Source organism: Phacochoerus africanus, chromosome 3 (genome assembly GCF_016906955.1).
Source record: "Phacochoerus africanus isolate WHEZ1 chromosome 3, ROS_Pafr_v1, whole genome shotgun sequence".
In the NCBI taxonomy this organism is placed as follows: Eukaryota; Metazoa; Chordata; class Mammalia; order Artiodactyla; family Suidae; genus Phacochoerus; species Phacochoerus africanus.
In genome coordinates this window covers 68587708-68600797 of record NC_062546.1, presented here as the reverse complement: position 1 = coordinate 68600797, position 13090 = coordinate 68587708, and the positions used below count along the sequence as shown (strand labels likewise).

General features: G+C 34.2%; 1 protein-coding gene across 1 annotated transcript in view; it reads left to right on the top strand.

Moving 5' to 3' along the window:
* ACVR2A (activin A receptor type 2A) overlaps positions 1-13090 on the top strand; it is an 86602-nt gene that overhangs the window by 38113 nt on the left and 35399 nt on the right. The window contains exon 2 of the mRNA XM_047771978.1: positions 9704-9911. Within this exon, the coding sequence (XP_047627934.1) occupies positions 9704-9911 (208 nt within the window). The remainder of the gene's footprint in view (positions 1-9703; positions 9912-13090) is intronic.

The window sequence follows — 13090 nt, the reverse complement described above, 5'->3', positions numbered from 1 at the left end:
GATCTGTATAAAAGTAGATATATACTTATTTAGGAACTATCTATATGGGGGAAATCAGTAACTTTTGAGTTAACATTGTTAAAATATGTTTTAGGTGGTTATCTTAGTAATTTGCCAGGAATTAACATTAAGAGTCCTTAGATAACCAGTGGTTAAATGCTGACTTCTAAGTACTATCATGCTATTTCTTACATGGGCATATGCACACACTGTGTCTGGTGTCACAACATACAATGTTTGTATTTTTATTTTTTCCACATTAGTTGTGTTTTTAGTTTATATTGCTTGACCCTGATGGATAGAATCTTGTATTTTTGTCTGACTGATAGTCAGAGTAAGTACAGAGTATAACAGGGGAGGCAAAATAAATTTCTGGGAAGAATGCCAGAAAGTGTTTTCCTTTGGAAGTAATTGTTTGGTGGTAGGAAGGTAGTTAAAAAAAAAAAAAATTGACAGTGTCTAAAATGTTGCATTATCATGAAGAAATTTTATTTGAAAATTTATTCTTCTTCCTTGTGTTTTCTAACTTGTTTATCAGAAATTTTTTGGGACATTGTGGACTTTACTTTTCTTCCTAATACTTAAAAACGGCCCAAGGGAGTCAAATAGGGAAGGTGACTTTTCTTCTGTGATGTGTGTTAATATAGAAAAGAAAGGATAGCAGGAGACCTCTGATGTGTTTATAGATGCATACAAATATTAAATGAGAAACAAATTACATAAAACATAGAAGTAATAAGCAAGAATTTTAGACTTTTCAAATACTAGAAATCTTAGTAATAAAAATGAAGAAGGCTGTTGGTGATTTTTAAAATAAGACAAGTTGAGTGATTTGTCTGTTATTTAGTGTCATGGTGAGTTTTCAGTTTGCATTCTTTTCCTTTAATATTAGCATATTACTTATTTAAGACTTCTCTAATATTGGTAATTTTCTTCCATTGCTGGTTGTAGGTTACCAAATGTTACTTTGATGCAAAGTTTTGCTATGAGTTTTGTAGGGTTTTTTTGTTTTGTTTTGTTTTTTTGTTTGTTTTTTAAGTTTCTCACTCTTATTACTACTGGTTTCTCAAGGGTAGTATTTCACACTACTTTCATAGCAGCTGAAGTGATCCATTTTTACATCAGAATTTGATAATTTATGAAAAAGAAAACCTTCATCTTTTCAAGAAAATAAAGCACAAAAATCCCTAAATGTACATGGTTTTCAGAGTAATTTAATTGAGACTTGTAGGTTGTTTTTAGTAGGAGCTACTGTGTGTTTGTATGTGTTTCCTTTATCTTAGGTTGTCTGTTCTGATTTTGAGAATTTATCTTTTATCTCATATTCTTCTAAATTCACGCCCAATTTTGACTTTTGTACAATTTTAGAAATAGTTCATTTATTCTGATGTAGCCTCTTGCTACAGTCACCATGATCCTTCTGCACCCCCCCCAAGAATATCTAACATAAGAAATCTGTTTCACACAGTCCGTGTGATACTTGTATCTGCTTGTACCTGTTTTGTTGTAATTCATTTTTTGAGTGTGTGCCAGAGAACTGCATAGAACTATTTCAATCTTGAGATCTGGGCATTTCTAGAGATCCCACACATTTTGTGGCTATAGGCAAAAACACTTTTCTGTTGTACCTTATCTTTGAGATATCCTACTTATCCAGGACAACACCTGTCTTTCATAACAGTAGGAAAAGAGTTAGCAACAAAGAGAAGTGAAGAATAAGTATATATGGAATAAGGTTTTATTTTGTCAGATGATGTAAGATAAACATTTACCAATACTCAACTTCCTTACTCAAATCACTTATATTTTACTTTTTTATACATAGACCAAATAAGAGACTATGGAAAGCAAAAACTTGATTTCTATATTTTAATTTGCCTATCCTCTTGATACCTGTGGCTATCTGCTAAGCATGGATATTATAGACTCTTAGTTTATATTGGATAGTTCATATGGCTTATTGAGTTTCTTTTCATTGCAACAGAGTTTACAAATTTTTAGGTTAATCTTAAAATTAACACTTCTATGAGTTTCCTGGTGGCTTTGGGGGTTAAGGATCTGGTGTTGTCACTGCTGTGGCTTGGGTCACTGCTTTGGTGTAGGTTTGATCCCTGGCTCAGGAACTTAGGCCTGGGCCAAACAAACAAACAAACATTAAAAAAAAAAATAAGAGTTCTTGCCGTGGCATAGTGGGATTGGTCGTGTCTCTGCAGCACCAAGACACAGATTCAATCTCCAGCCCGGCATAGTGGGTTAAAGGATCCAGCGTTGCCACAGCTGTGGCATAGGTTGCAACTGTGGGTTGAATCTGATCCCTGTGATCCTTGGCCCAAGAACTCCATATGCCTCAGTGTGGCGGAAAAAGAAAAAAAAAAAAAAGCTCTTAACTTTTGATGTTTGCAAACCTGCCTGGATTATACTCAGTACTAAAGAAGACAGAACACTCATGTTTAGTGAAAGCAATCTTGTCAAACACTCTTGATTTTCACAGCCTGTTTATTAGGTCACAATCTCTCTATTTATTTTTACTTCAGTTATTTCCTCTCTCCTTAATAGTCCTACTTTAGTCCCATTTGCTCCATAAAACTTTTATTCATTTCTTTGTGAATTGATTGATTTAATGCATGTTTATTGAGTTCCTGTACTGTGCCAGGTACTGGTGATAACAGGGCTTGTTCTGGAAACTCATAGTCTAGTGGAGGACCTAGGTTATCATCTCCATATTCCTACTGCATTTATGTATGGCTCTTATCTTGGTGTTTTAATTTATATATTACAAGTATGTGATCAATTCTTTCATTTTTTGTATATTCTCAATATACAGCAAAGCTTTCTTAAAAGATTATTCCTCAGAAAAAGTCATTTTATATTTGAGACCTTACAAAATTTTCAATATTTTGAGGTGCTCTCTCAATAATTTTATTTTGAATAGAAGTATAATGTTTGTAGAGGATAGACAAGCTTGAAATAATGCCAGTTAGTGCTAGTTTTGAATGTTTATGGAAATTTCCTGAGGGAATAGGTAAAAAGGGAATAAAGATTTTAAATAAATAAGAAATTATTCAGGGGAGGGTATTGATTTACTATCATTATTTGTTGTAAACTACTTATAAAGGTTTTTAAAAAGAAGCTAGTAAAAGCTCACTTTTAAAAGCAGTATTGTAAGTAGTTAATTATTTTATGAACATCACAATATATACCTTTATAACAGTGGGGAAAAAAACCTTAGTACTATGTGAATGGATATTTATGGCTTGGAAAAACATGTTAAGTGATAATACTCTATATGGCTTCAAAAAGTATTGCTTCTCAGACAAATGGAAATGGAGATAATTCAAGTTTTGATACTTTTAGATGACTGAAAAAGAAAGTAATGAGATGACACTTTTGTTGAAAGATGTATGTGGAGTTTGAACAAAATTGTTTTGCAAAATTTTGTGCTTTATGATTTAAAAAATTTCATAAAACTAATGAGTTAAAATAAGTATACATTGGACTCTTTCATACAAATATACAAAGGTTTGTATATTTAAAGTTGGTCAAAAAATTTAAAAAATAACTTCTCAATGGGGAAAATTAGGATAACCTTCATGTTGAGGGTTGCATCATATTCATTTATGGTAGGTAGCTTGCAACTTTCTGGGTTGTTGGACGACTCCTGACATAATGAGAGACTTAAAAATACCTCTTGAACTAATAAAATGCCATATACATATTCTTACTTAAGGATTTCTTGGTGCCGTGAGGGAAGGTAATATGCCAGAATTTCTTAATTATTTGCCTAAAATCATTCTTTCGTATAATGTTTTTGATGTAATTTTATTTTTAAAAAATTTGTACTAGAAAATGTTATGAATTAAAAGCATCATTGAGTTTGATGTGCTGTCCATAGCTGATTCTCTTTGGACATATGTGTTCTACCCCTAGAGTGGTACAAAGCAGTAGCATGTGAAGGGGAAACAAGAATTGCTTTTTATGTTATATTTGTTATTTTGGAAACTTCATTAATCCTTTCTAAAGGACTTAAGTTGCCTTTGGGGGCACATGGTTAGGCAAAGCATACAGTAGTGTGCCTGTTTATACTTGTTTCTCAAAGACTCGTTGATAGTTTCAAATAGCATTAAAATATTTTAATATTTTAATATTAAAGTGATTGGAAGTTACCAAAACAATTCTTTTCTTTCTGTTTAATGTTGGTTGCATACATAGGAAAATTGTGGTAGGATAAGGCTGGTCACAGGGCTCTGAAAAACATTGTCATCCTTATCAGATAAGAAATTAATACAATTCATTATTGTAAAAGAGTCTTTAATTTCATCTACCATTTTCAAAGGTGCTGTGGATGCAGTCATGGTTGGTAGGTTTTTTTTTTTAATTCAGTTATTACATCATGTTTTTACATTTTATCATTCATTAAGTACTCTATTAGGAGGGCAAGAAAGATAGTCTTAGAGCCAATGGCATTTCTGACATATTAAAGAACATATATAGACTAACTAAAATCAATGACTAGATGTAAAATAAAACATTTTGTATTGGATTGTAAATAGTGTGCATTTTTGTAAATTTTAGGGAAGGAGGAGTTCTGATGAGAAAACTTGAAACTTGTCACATATGTAAGATGTAGCCTGGGAGGATTTTTGTAAGAACTGGGCTTTCAGTAACTATTAGAATGATGATAGATGGCAAAGGGGAGAGCATTCAGGAAATATTTGCTTGAACCACATGCATTGCTCCAGCACCGTTTATTGAAAAGTCTATTTCTCCTCCATTGAAATTCCTTTGCTCATCTGTCAAAAATTAATTGGGCATATTTGTGTGAGTCTGTTTCTGGGTCCTTTCTCTGTTCCATTGGTTTTTGTGTATGTCTCTCCACCAGTACCACACTGTCATGCCTACAGCAGCTATATGGTAAGCCTTAACATCAGGAAGAGTGATTTCTCCCTTTCTTCTTCTTCTTCTTCTTTTTTTTTCTTTTTTCTTTTTTTCTTTTTTTTTGTCTTTTTGCCATTTCTTGGGCCGCTCTCGCAGCATATGGAGGTTCCCAGACTAGGGGTCCAATCTGGGCTACAGCCACCGGCCTACACCAGGGCCACAGCAACTTGGATCCAAGCCGAGTCTGCAACCTACACCACAGCTCACGGCAATGCCGGATCCTTAGCCCACTGAGCAAGGCTAGGGACCAAACCTGCAACCTCATGGTTCCTGGTCAGATTCGTTAACTGCTAAGCCCCGACGGGAACTCCTCTCCCTTTATTCTTCTTAAACAGATTTTAGGATAAGCTCATGTATGTCTACAAAGAAATTTGTTCAAAGTTTGATATGAATTGGATTAATCCTATGTATCTGTTTAGGGAGAATTGATATTTTTATTATGTTGATTCTTCCAGTCCACGAGCATAGTATGTCTCCAAGTGTTTAGGTCTTCTTTGATTCCTTTCATCAACATTTTATAATTTTCATCATACAAATCTTGTACATGTTTTAGTAGATTATATGTAAGTATTTTATTTTTTAGGAGCAGTTGTAACTGATATTTTTAATTTCAGTTCCACTTGTTTGTTGTCAGTATAAAGAAAACAGTTGATTTTTGTATATTGATTTGTATCCTGTGACCTTATCAAATTCACTTATTCTAGCATTTTTTTGTTTGTTTCTTGTAATTTTCTGCATTAACAGTCATTTCATCTGCAAATGGAAAGAATTTTATATCTTTTTTTCCAAATTGGTATGCTTTTAATTTCTTTTTCTTGCTGTATTGGAATAGCTAGAACTTTCAGTTCTATGTTAAATAAAAGTGCCCTGTTGCTGAAATTAGGGGGAAAACATTCATTCACCGTTAAGTATGATGTTGACTGTATGACCTGTGGCAGAAACATAGGCAAGTATCCATGTTTTTTGAGTGCCAGACAAATGTTCAGTTTCTGTCATCATGTTAGATAAACATTTCTGTATCAGTGTGGTTTCTTTTTTTGTCTTTGGATGTAGGTACTTGTTTGGTGGCTTCCAATCTATTTTGTTGATGGTTGTTCCAGCAGTTAGTTGTAATTTTGGTGTTTTCATGAGAGGAGGTGAGCTTAAGTCTTTCTATTCTCCCATCTTATCTCTTTCTCTATTTTTAAAAAGCACGTTGTTTTGATATAAAGAAAATCTAGCCATACACAAATATAAGTTAGAAATTTGAGGAGTATTGTAATAGCTTTTTAAGATAATTGTGGATATTTTTCTTTGATATTGTACCAAAACTCAACAAATGGTAGGTTCTTTGTTGTTTTAAATCAGTTTTATTGAACTATAATTTACATAGAATAAAATGTATTTTGTTTAGGTATACAATTCTGGGAGTTCTAATTAAGCCATACAATCATATAACCACTACCACAATAAAAATGTGGAATATTTCCATCACCCCCAAAAGTTTTCTCATGTCCTTTAGTAATCTGCCCTCTCCCCTCAGTCTCAGCTTCTGATCTGATTTTTATCCGCATGCTTTTGGCTTTTCCAAAATATTGTGTAAATGGAATCATACAATATATAGACCTTTCTGTCTGTCTTCATTTTTAGCATAACATGTTTGTAATTTATCCACGTTGTTGTAGCTGTCATTAGTTCATTTCTTTTTATTGTAGATGTTTATTTTTCCATTTACTAGTGCCTGGATATTGGATTGTTTCTGGGTTTAGGTGATTATGCGTAAAGCCACTACAGACATTAATGTACAGATTTTTTCATGGGCATAGGTTTTCATTTCTTAGGTAAATACCTAGGCATGAGATTTGCTATGTAGTAAGGTAGGTGCATGTTTAACTTTAAGAAGCTGTCCAAGTGTTTTCCTAAGTAGCTGGACCATTTTGCATTCTCACCACCAATGTATAAAAGTTGTAGATGCTTTACATATTTACCAGCACTTGAGGTTGTGTTTGTGTTTTTGTTAATCACTATTTCATTTTAGTTTGATTTTCCCTGATTATTAGTGATGTTGAATATCTTTAAAATAGTATTTCCCATTTGTACCTGTTTGACAAAGCATCTATTTGAATCTTTTGCTCGTTTTTAGAAATTGGGTTGTATGTGCTCTTGTTATTTAGTTGTGTCTTTCCATTTTCTGAATATCAGTTCTTTTTCTAAATATGTAATTTGCTTCTGGTCTGACTTTTTTCCCTTAACTTACAAAGAGAAGTTTTCTCTTTTAGCAAAGTTCAACTCAACTTGTTTTGTTTTTGTTTTTTTTTTTTTTTGTAGCTCATATTTTTTTTTGTATTCTAAGAAATCTTTCATAATATAGAGTCACAAGATTTTTAATTATTCTTCTATAACTTTTGTAGTTTTAGGTTTTATTTTAGGTCTTTGATAGGTTTAGAGTTTATTTTTGTTTTCTTTTTATGGCCACATCTGTGGCATATGGAAGTTCCCAGGCTAGGGGTTGAATCTGAGCTATAGCTGTGGTGTGAGTCACAGCCACAGCAACACTGGATACAAGCCTCATCTGCTACCTTCACTGCAGCTTGTGGCAATACTGGATCCTTAACCCACTGAGCCAGGCCAGAGATCAAACTTGCAGCCTCACAGAGATGATGGGTCTTTAACCTGTTGAGTCACAACAGGAACTCTTAGAGTTAATTTTTTGTATGTGGCATGAACTATGAGTTGAGATTCTTTGTTTTGCACATAGGTGTCCAATTGTTCCCATGTAAGTTGTTAGAAGACTGTGTTTTCTCTATTGAAATGCATTAATACCTTTGCTGTGTATCATTTGACCATATACGAATGAGTGTGTTTCTGAATTCTCCATTCTGTCTTGTAGGTGCATGTGTATCTGTCTTTTCACTAAGACCACACTGTTTTGTTTGTTTGTCTTCTTAGAGCCATACCCACGGCATATGGAAGTTCCCCGGCTAGGGGTCAAATCACAGCTGTAGCTGCTGGCCAACGCCACTGCCACAGCAACATCAGATTAGAGCTGCAACTGCAATCTATGCCACACCTTGCTGCAATTCAGACTCCTTAATCCACTGAGCAAGGCCAGGGATTGAACCCACATCCTCATGGGTACTGGTTGGGTTTATATCCTGCCAAACCTCAGCGGGACCTCTAAGATCATGCTGTTTTGATTGCTGAAGCTTTAATGTAAATCTTAAAAATAAGTAGTAGTATCTTTTGTACATTTTTTCATAATTATTTAGGTATTCCAGTTCCCTTGCTTTTTCTTTTCTTTTCTTTTTTTTTTTCTTTTTTCTTTTTTTTTTTGCTTCTTAGGGCTGCACCTATGGCATATGGAGGTTTGATATGGCATATGGCTAGCGGTTGAATTGGAGCCAGGCTACACGACAGCCACAGCAACGCCAGATCTGAGCCCTGTCTGTGACTTACGTCACAGCTTACGGCAGCGCTGGATCCTTAACCCACTGAGCAAGGCCAGGGATCAAACTGGAACCTCATGGTTCCTAATTGGATTTGTTTCTGTTGCGCCACAATGGGAACTCCGCTTGCTTTTGCATATAAGTTGTGGTTTCTTAAAAGTCAGTGAAAGTGTGGAATCTAAAACCATTAATGAACTTTTTGTCCTTTTTCTAACATTAAAATCTTCTTGGCTATCTTGAACATTGAATGGATTTTTTATCTGCGAATGCTTTTCAAACATTACACGTAATTCATTTGGAAAGTTTTGGTTCTCTGAATTATATAGACCTTTTAACTGTAGGCACGTCTCATTATTCTATAGTTGAAAATCACATTTGTTAATATCACCACTAATCTCACCAGAAAATTCTTGGATCATTGGGAAGGTGTCAGGCTAATGGTGGTGGTGAATAGAGATTTTCCAAAATTCTTATTTTTGTTTGAAAACTCATATTTTGTCATTGTCAGTGCATGCTATTGATTGTTTTTCTTGAAGTAACAGGTTTACTTGGTTTATTTTAGAAAATATTTCTGCCAGATACTTGTCTAAATAACCATGGTTGGTTTAGTTCACAACTCAATCATGCAAGGGCTTTTTCTGGAGGCAATCATTGTATTTCAAATGTGCAGAAGTTCTTTTGCTTAGTTCCCATTTTGTCACACAGAGTATTGAGAAGAAGTCTATTCACGGGTCAAGGTTAAAGAAAATTAATAATTTTACTACATTTCATTAAGGACATTCTTTTTTTGTTTGTTTGTTTTTGTTTTTGTTGTTGTTGTTGTTGCTATTTCTTGGGCTGCACCCGTGGCATATGGAGGTTCCCAGGCTAGGGGTCGAATCGGAGCTGTAGCCGCCGGCCTACACCAGAGCCACAGCAACGCGGGATCCGAGCCGCGTCTGCAACCTACACCACACTCACGGCAACGCCAGATCGTTAACCCACTGAGCAAGGGCAGGGACCGAACCCGCAACCTCATGGTTCCTAGTCGGATTCGTTAACCACTGCGCCACGTCGGGAACTCCAGGACATTCTTAAATGAAGTGAACTTGGCCTTTTGCAAAGAAATCTTGTGATGCATATTATTGTTTTCTATTATTGTATTTTATTATATTTAAAATATAGAGATTGTCCTGGAAACCTAAACACAATGTTGTAAGCCTAGGAAGACTATATTGACATTTTAGGAAGATCTGAAATGTGGTGTACTAGGAAATCTCTTTAAGGACATATAGGATTATATTAAGGTGTTTTATTTAAGAACATATAGGATTATATTAAGGTGTTGTTTTATTATCTTATAGGTGCTATACTTGGTAGATCAGAAACTCAGGAGTGTATTTTCTATAATGCTAATTGGGAAAGAGATAGAACCAATCGAACTGGTGTTGAATCCTGTTACGGTGACAAAGATAAGCGGAGGCATTGTTTTGCTACCTGGAAGAATATTTCTGGTTCCATTGAAATAGTGAAGCAAGGTTGTTGGCTGGATGATATCAACTGCTATGACAGGTAAGAAAACATTTTATCTTTTACGATGGTGTTGAATAATTTTCATTCCCTCCCCCTTTTTTAAAGTAGAAAGATCAATGCATGGATTTGCAGTTAAATATTTCTTCTTTAAGTTGGGAATATGAAGACCATTATAACATGTTATAATAACAAGATATGTATTTTAAGGTAATAAAATAACTATAGCATACTTATGTTTTATCTTCATTATACTTTGAATAATCTACTAAAGGGTGAGACTTTAGATAAGAAACATTTCTTTGCCTGTGTTAGGAGTATAGATTTTTTTTTTTTAAATGACAATTTTAAGAAAAAGGATTTTTTAAATTGCTTTAAAAGACAATATATCTGTTGAAAATCTATCCTGAAGGAGAATAAAGCTTAATCATGGTATTTAATTTCCCTTTAGTTTCCCTCTTTATGTATCTGGAAGAAATTGATCTCACTACATTTTCCCCCTTTTTTGTACAAAGTAGGCCTTTGTTCTTTATCCCAAGAGACATTTTTAACTTGACATTCAGAATTGCGTCAGAACTAACACAGTCTTCATAGAAAGCTACATTTTATTTAAAAGATCTTGCTTAAATTGTTTTATTCTGTACTGGAAATAAAATACAGTGGTTATGTTATTGATTGCCTGTAATCTTTCTGTAAGGTATCCTTGGATTTTGGGCTGATCACTTAAACTGCCTGAGCCACAAGATTTTCACTGGGGGTGGGTGCTGATGACTACAGAAGCTACAAAATTCTAGATAACCAGAAGACTTCATGGAACCAAATAACTACTAATACTCATGGAACACTAGCTACATCCCGATCCATTTTCGGGAGTCTTAATTGACTATGTTGAATCTATGTTTGATTGGCCATATGTAGTTAATGGTAAATTTTGTTGAATAAGGCCATGAAAATTGTATTAGCTCCACTTTTGGTGAGAAATTAAAATAGTCACTTAGGTATATATTTAGTGTCTAGGGTATATATACTTATACATCTGTGAATTTTCTAGGAATATTTACTCTGTAATTGTACATTTAGCTGTATTTCTGATTATTAGCCTCTTTATTAACAGAAGATAATAAAATATCATCAAGTGACATTTGTTACAATGAAATGGTAAGTAGGGCCACTAGAGAAAGAGTATAGAGGTCCCTCAAAACATTAAAAATAGCAATGATATAGCAATTCCATTTTGAGGTATATATCCAAAGGAAATGAAAACACTAACTTGAAAAAACGTTTGTACCTCCTTGTTCATTGAACCATTAGTTACGGTAACCAAGATGTGGAAGCAAACTAGGTGTCTTGTCAGTTGATGAATGGAAAAGAAAATGGCGTATACACACACACACACACACACACACACACACACACACACACGTATAGACTGTTTTTTAGACAAAAAAAGGAGGACATCTTTCCATTTATGGCAGCACAGATGGACCTTGAAGGCATTATACTAAGTGAAGTAAGTCAGACAGAGAAACCATTGGGGGTTGCCAGTGGCCAGGGGTGAGGTGTGGACAAAGTAGGCAAAGGGAGTGTAAGGGGTACAACTCTTAGTTATAAAAGAAGTAAGTCCTGAGGATATAATGGAGGACTACAGTTAATAATACTGTAGTGTGTATTTGAAAGTTGTTAAGAAAGTAAATCTTAAAAATTCTCATCTCAAGGAAAAACGTTTGTAACTTTGTGGTCACAAATAACTGTGTTATTGTGATGATCATTTCACAATACATACAGATGTCCAATCATTATGTTGTACACCTGAAGCTAATGTAATATTACATGCCAGTTATATCTCAGTTAAAATAAAGAAAAATAAGGAGGAACAGGTTGGGGAAAAATGAGGTTTGGGGATCATCTTTATTCAAAACTTTGTATTATTTAGCTGAAATCAGGGATGTATGTTCTTTTTATAGTAAAAAGCTACTGTGCTTCTCACCAAAATCAGTATTGCTGAAGGTTAAACTTTTCTAGATAATGGTAAGTGGGTTGTTCAGTTCAAATGCTTGCTTTTACAGTGATTAACGACTACACCAGCTTTGTTACTAGGGGTTAAATGCTAATTTAAAAGTATGTAAATTTTTTATACTCTGAATTTGATTAAAAATAAATATTAAGGGTAGTAAGATAAGTAAGAGAAAGGAAAAGATGATTCAAGAAATGTTGGAGTACCCTTCATGGCTCAGCAGTTACGAACCCAACCAGGATCCAGGAGGATGCGGGTTTGATCCCTGGCTTCTCTCACCGTGTTAAGGATTCGGTGTTGCTCTAAGCTGTGGTGTAGGTCACAGATGCAGCTCCGATCCTGCGTTGCTGTGGCTATGGCTGTGACCAGCAGCTGTAGCTCTGATTCGACCCCTAGCTTGGGAACTTACATATGCCCCGAGTGTGACTCTAAAAAAATAAAAAAGAAAAAAAAAAGAAATGTCAAAGGTGGCAGAAAAGACAGTGATAAAAAGAATGATGAAATCGGATGATGAAAAGTAACTTTCTTGAGTTAATTGGGATAGGTATTTAATCATGTTAACCTGTAAATTGAGGTATGATTCTAAATTTCAATTTATATATTTCGCTATATAAATTGTTAAAAATATAGCTTTCATTTGTCTCTTTCTACTAAATCAGTATTGGTATAGATTTCATTTTAAAGTTTGATTTTGTTAAAATTGCCTTCTTCCTGAAACTTCTTGAGCTTTTCACTTCAGAGTTAAATTCAACCATGTTATTCTAACAACCATTACAAAAGTTCACAATTTGTAAGCTATGTTACATGTTGCTTTTTACTTTTTGCTTAATCCCACATCTATTCATTATGTTCAAGGAATTTTTATCTGCTGCAAAATGGCTTTATTCCCAAGTCTGGTTTAGGTCTCTGATGTTGAAATACGTTCTGTTGTGAGATAAGAGCATGCATTACCTTGTACTGGTGTATTTATACACCCATACGCATGCACACACGTGTATGTGTATGTATGTATATGCACATATAGGTTTTTTTTATATATATAGTGTTTAGTTTTTGTATTCACAAAATGGGAAAGCTGTATTTCCTGTGAGCACTCCTAGGCCAAAATTTTTCGTTGAGTTTATGTTCTTCTTCAAGCTTTTCTCATAATTAAAAAAAAAAAAGGTTGTCTTAGATTGACCATTGAAAACCAAATTAAAGAAGGAGT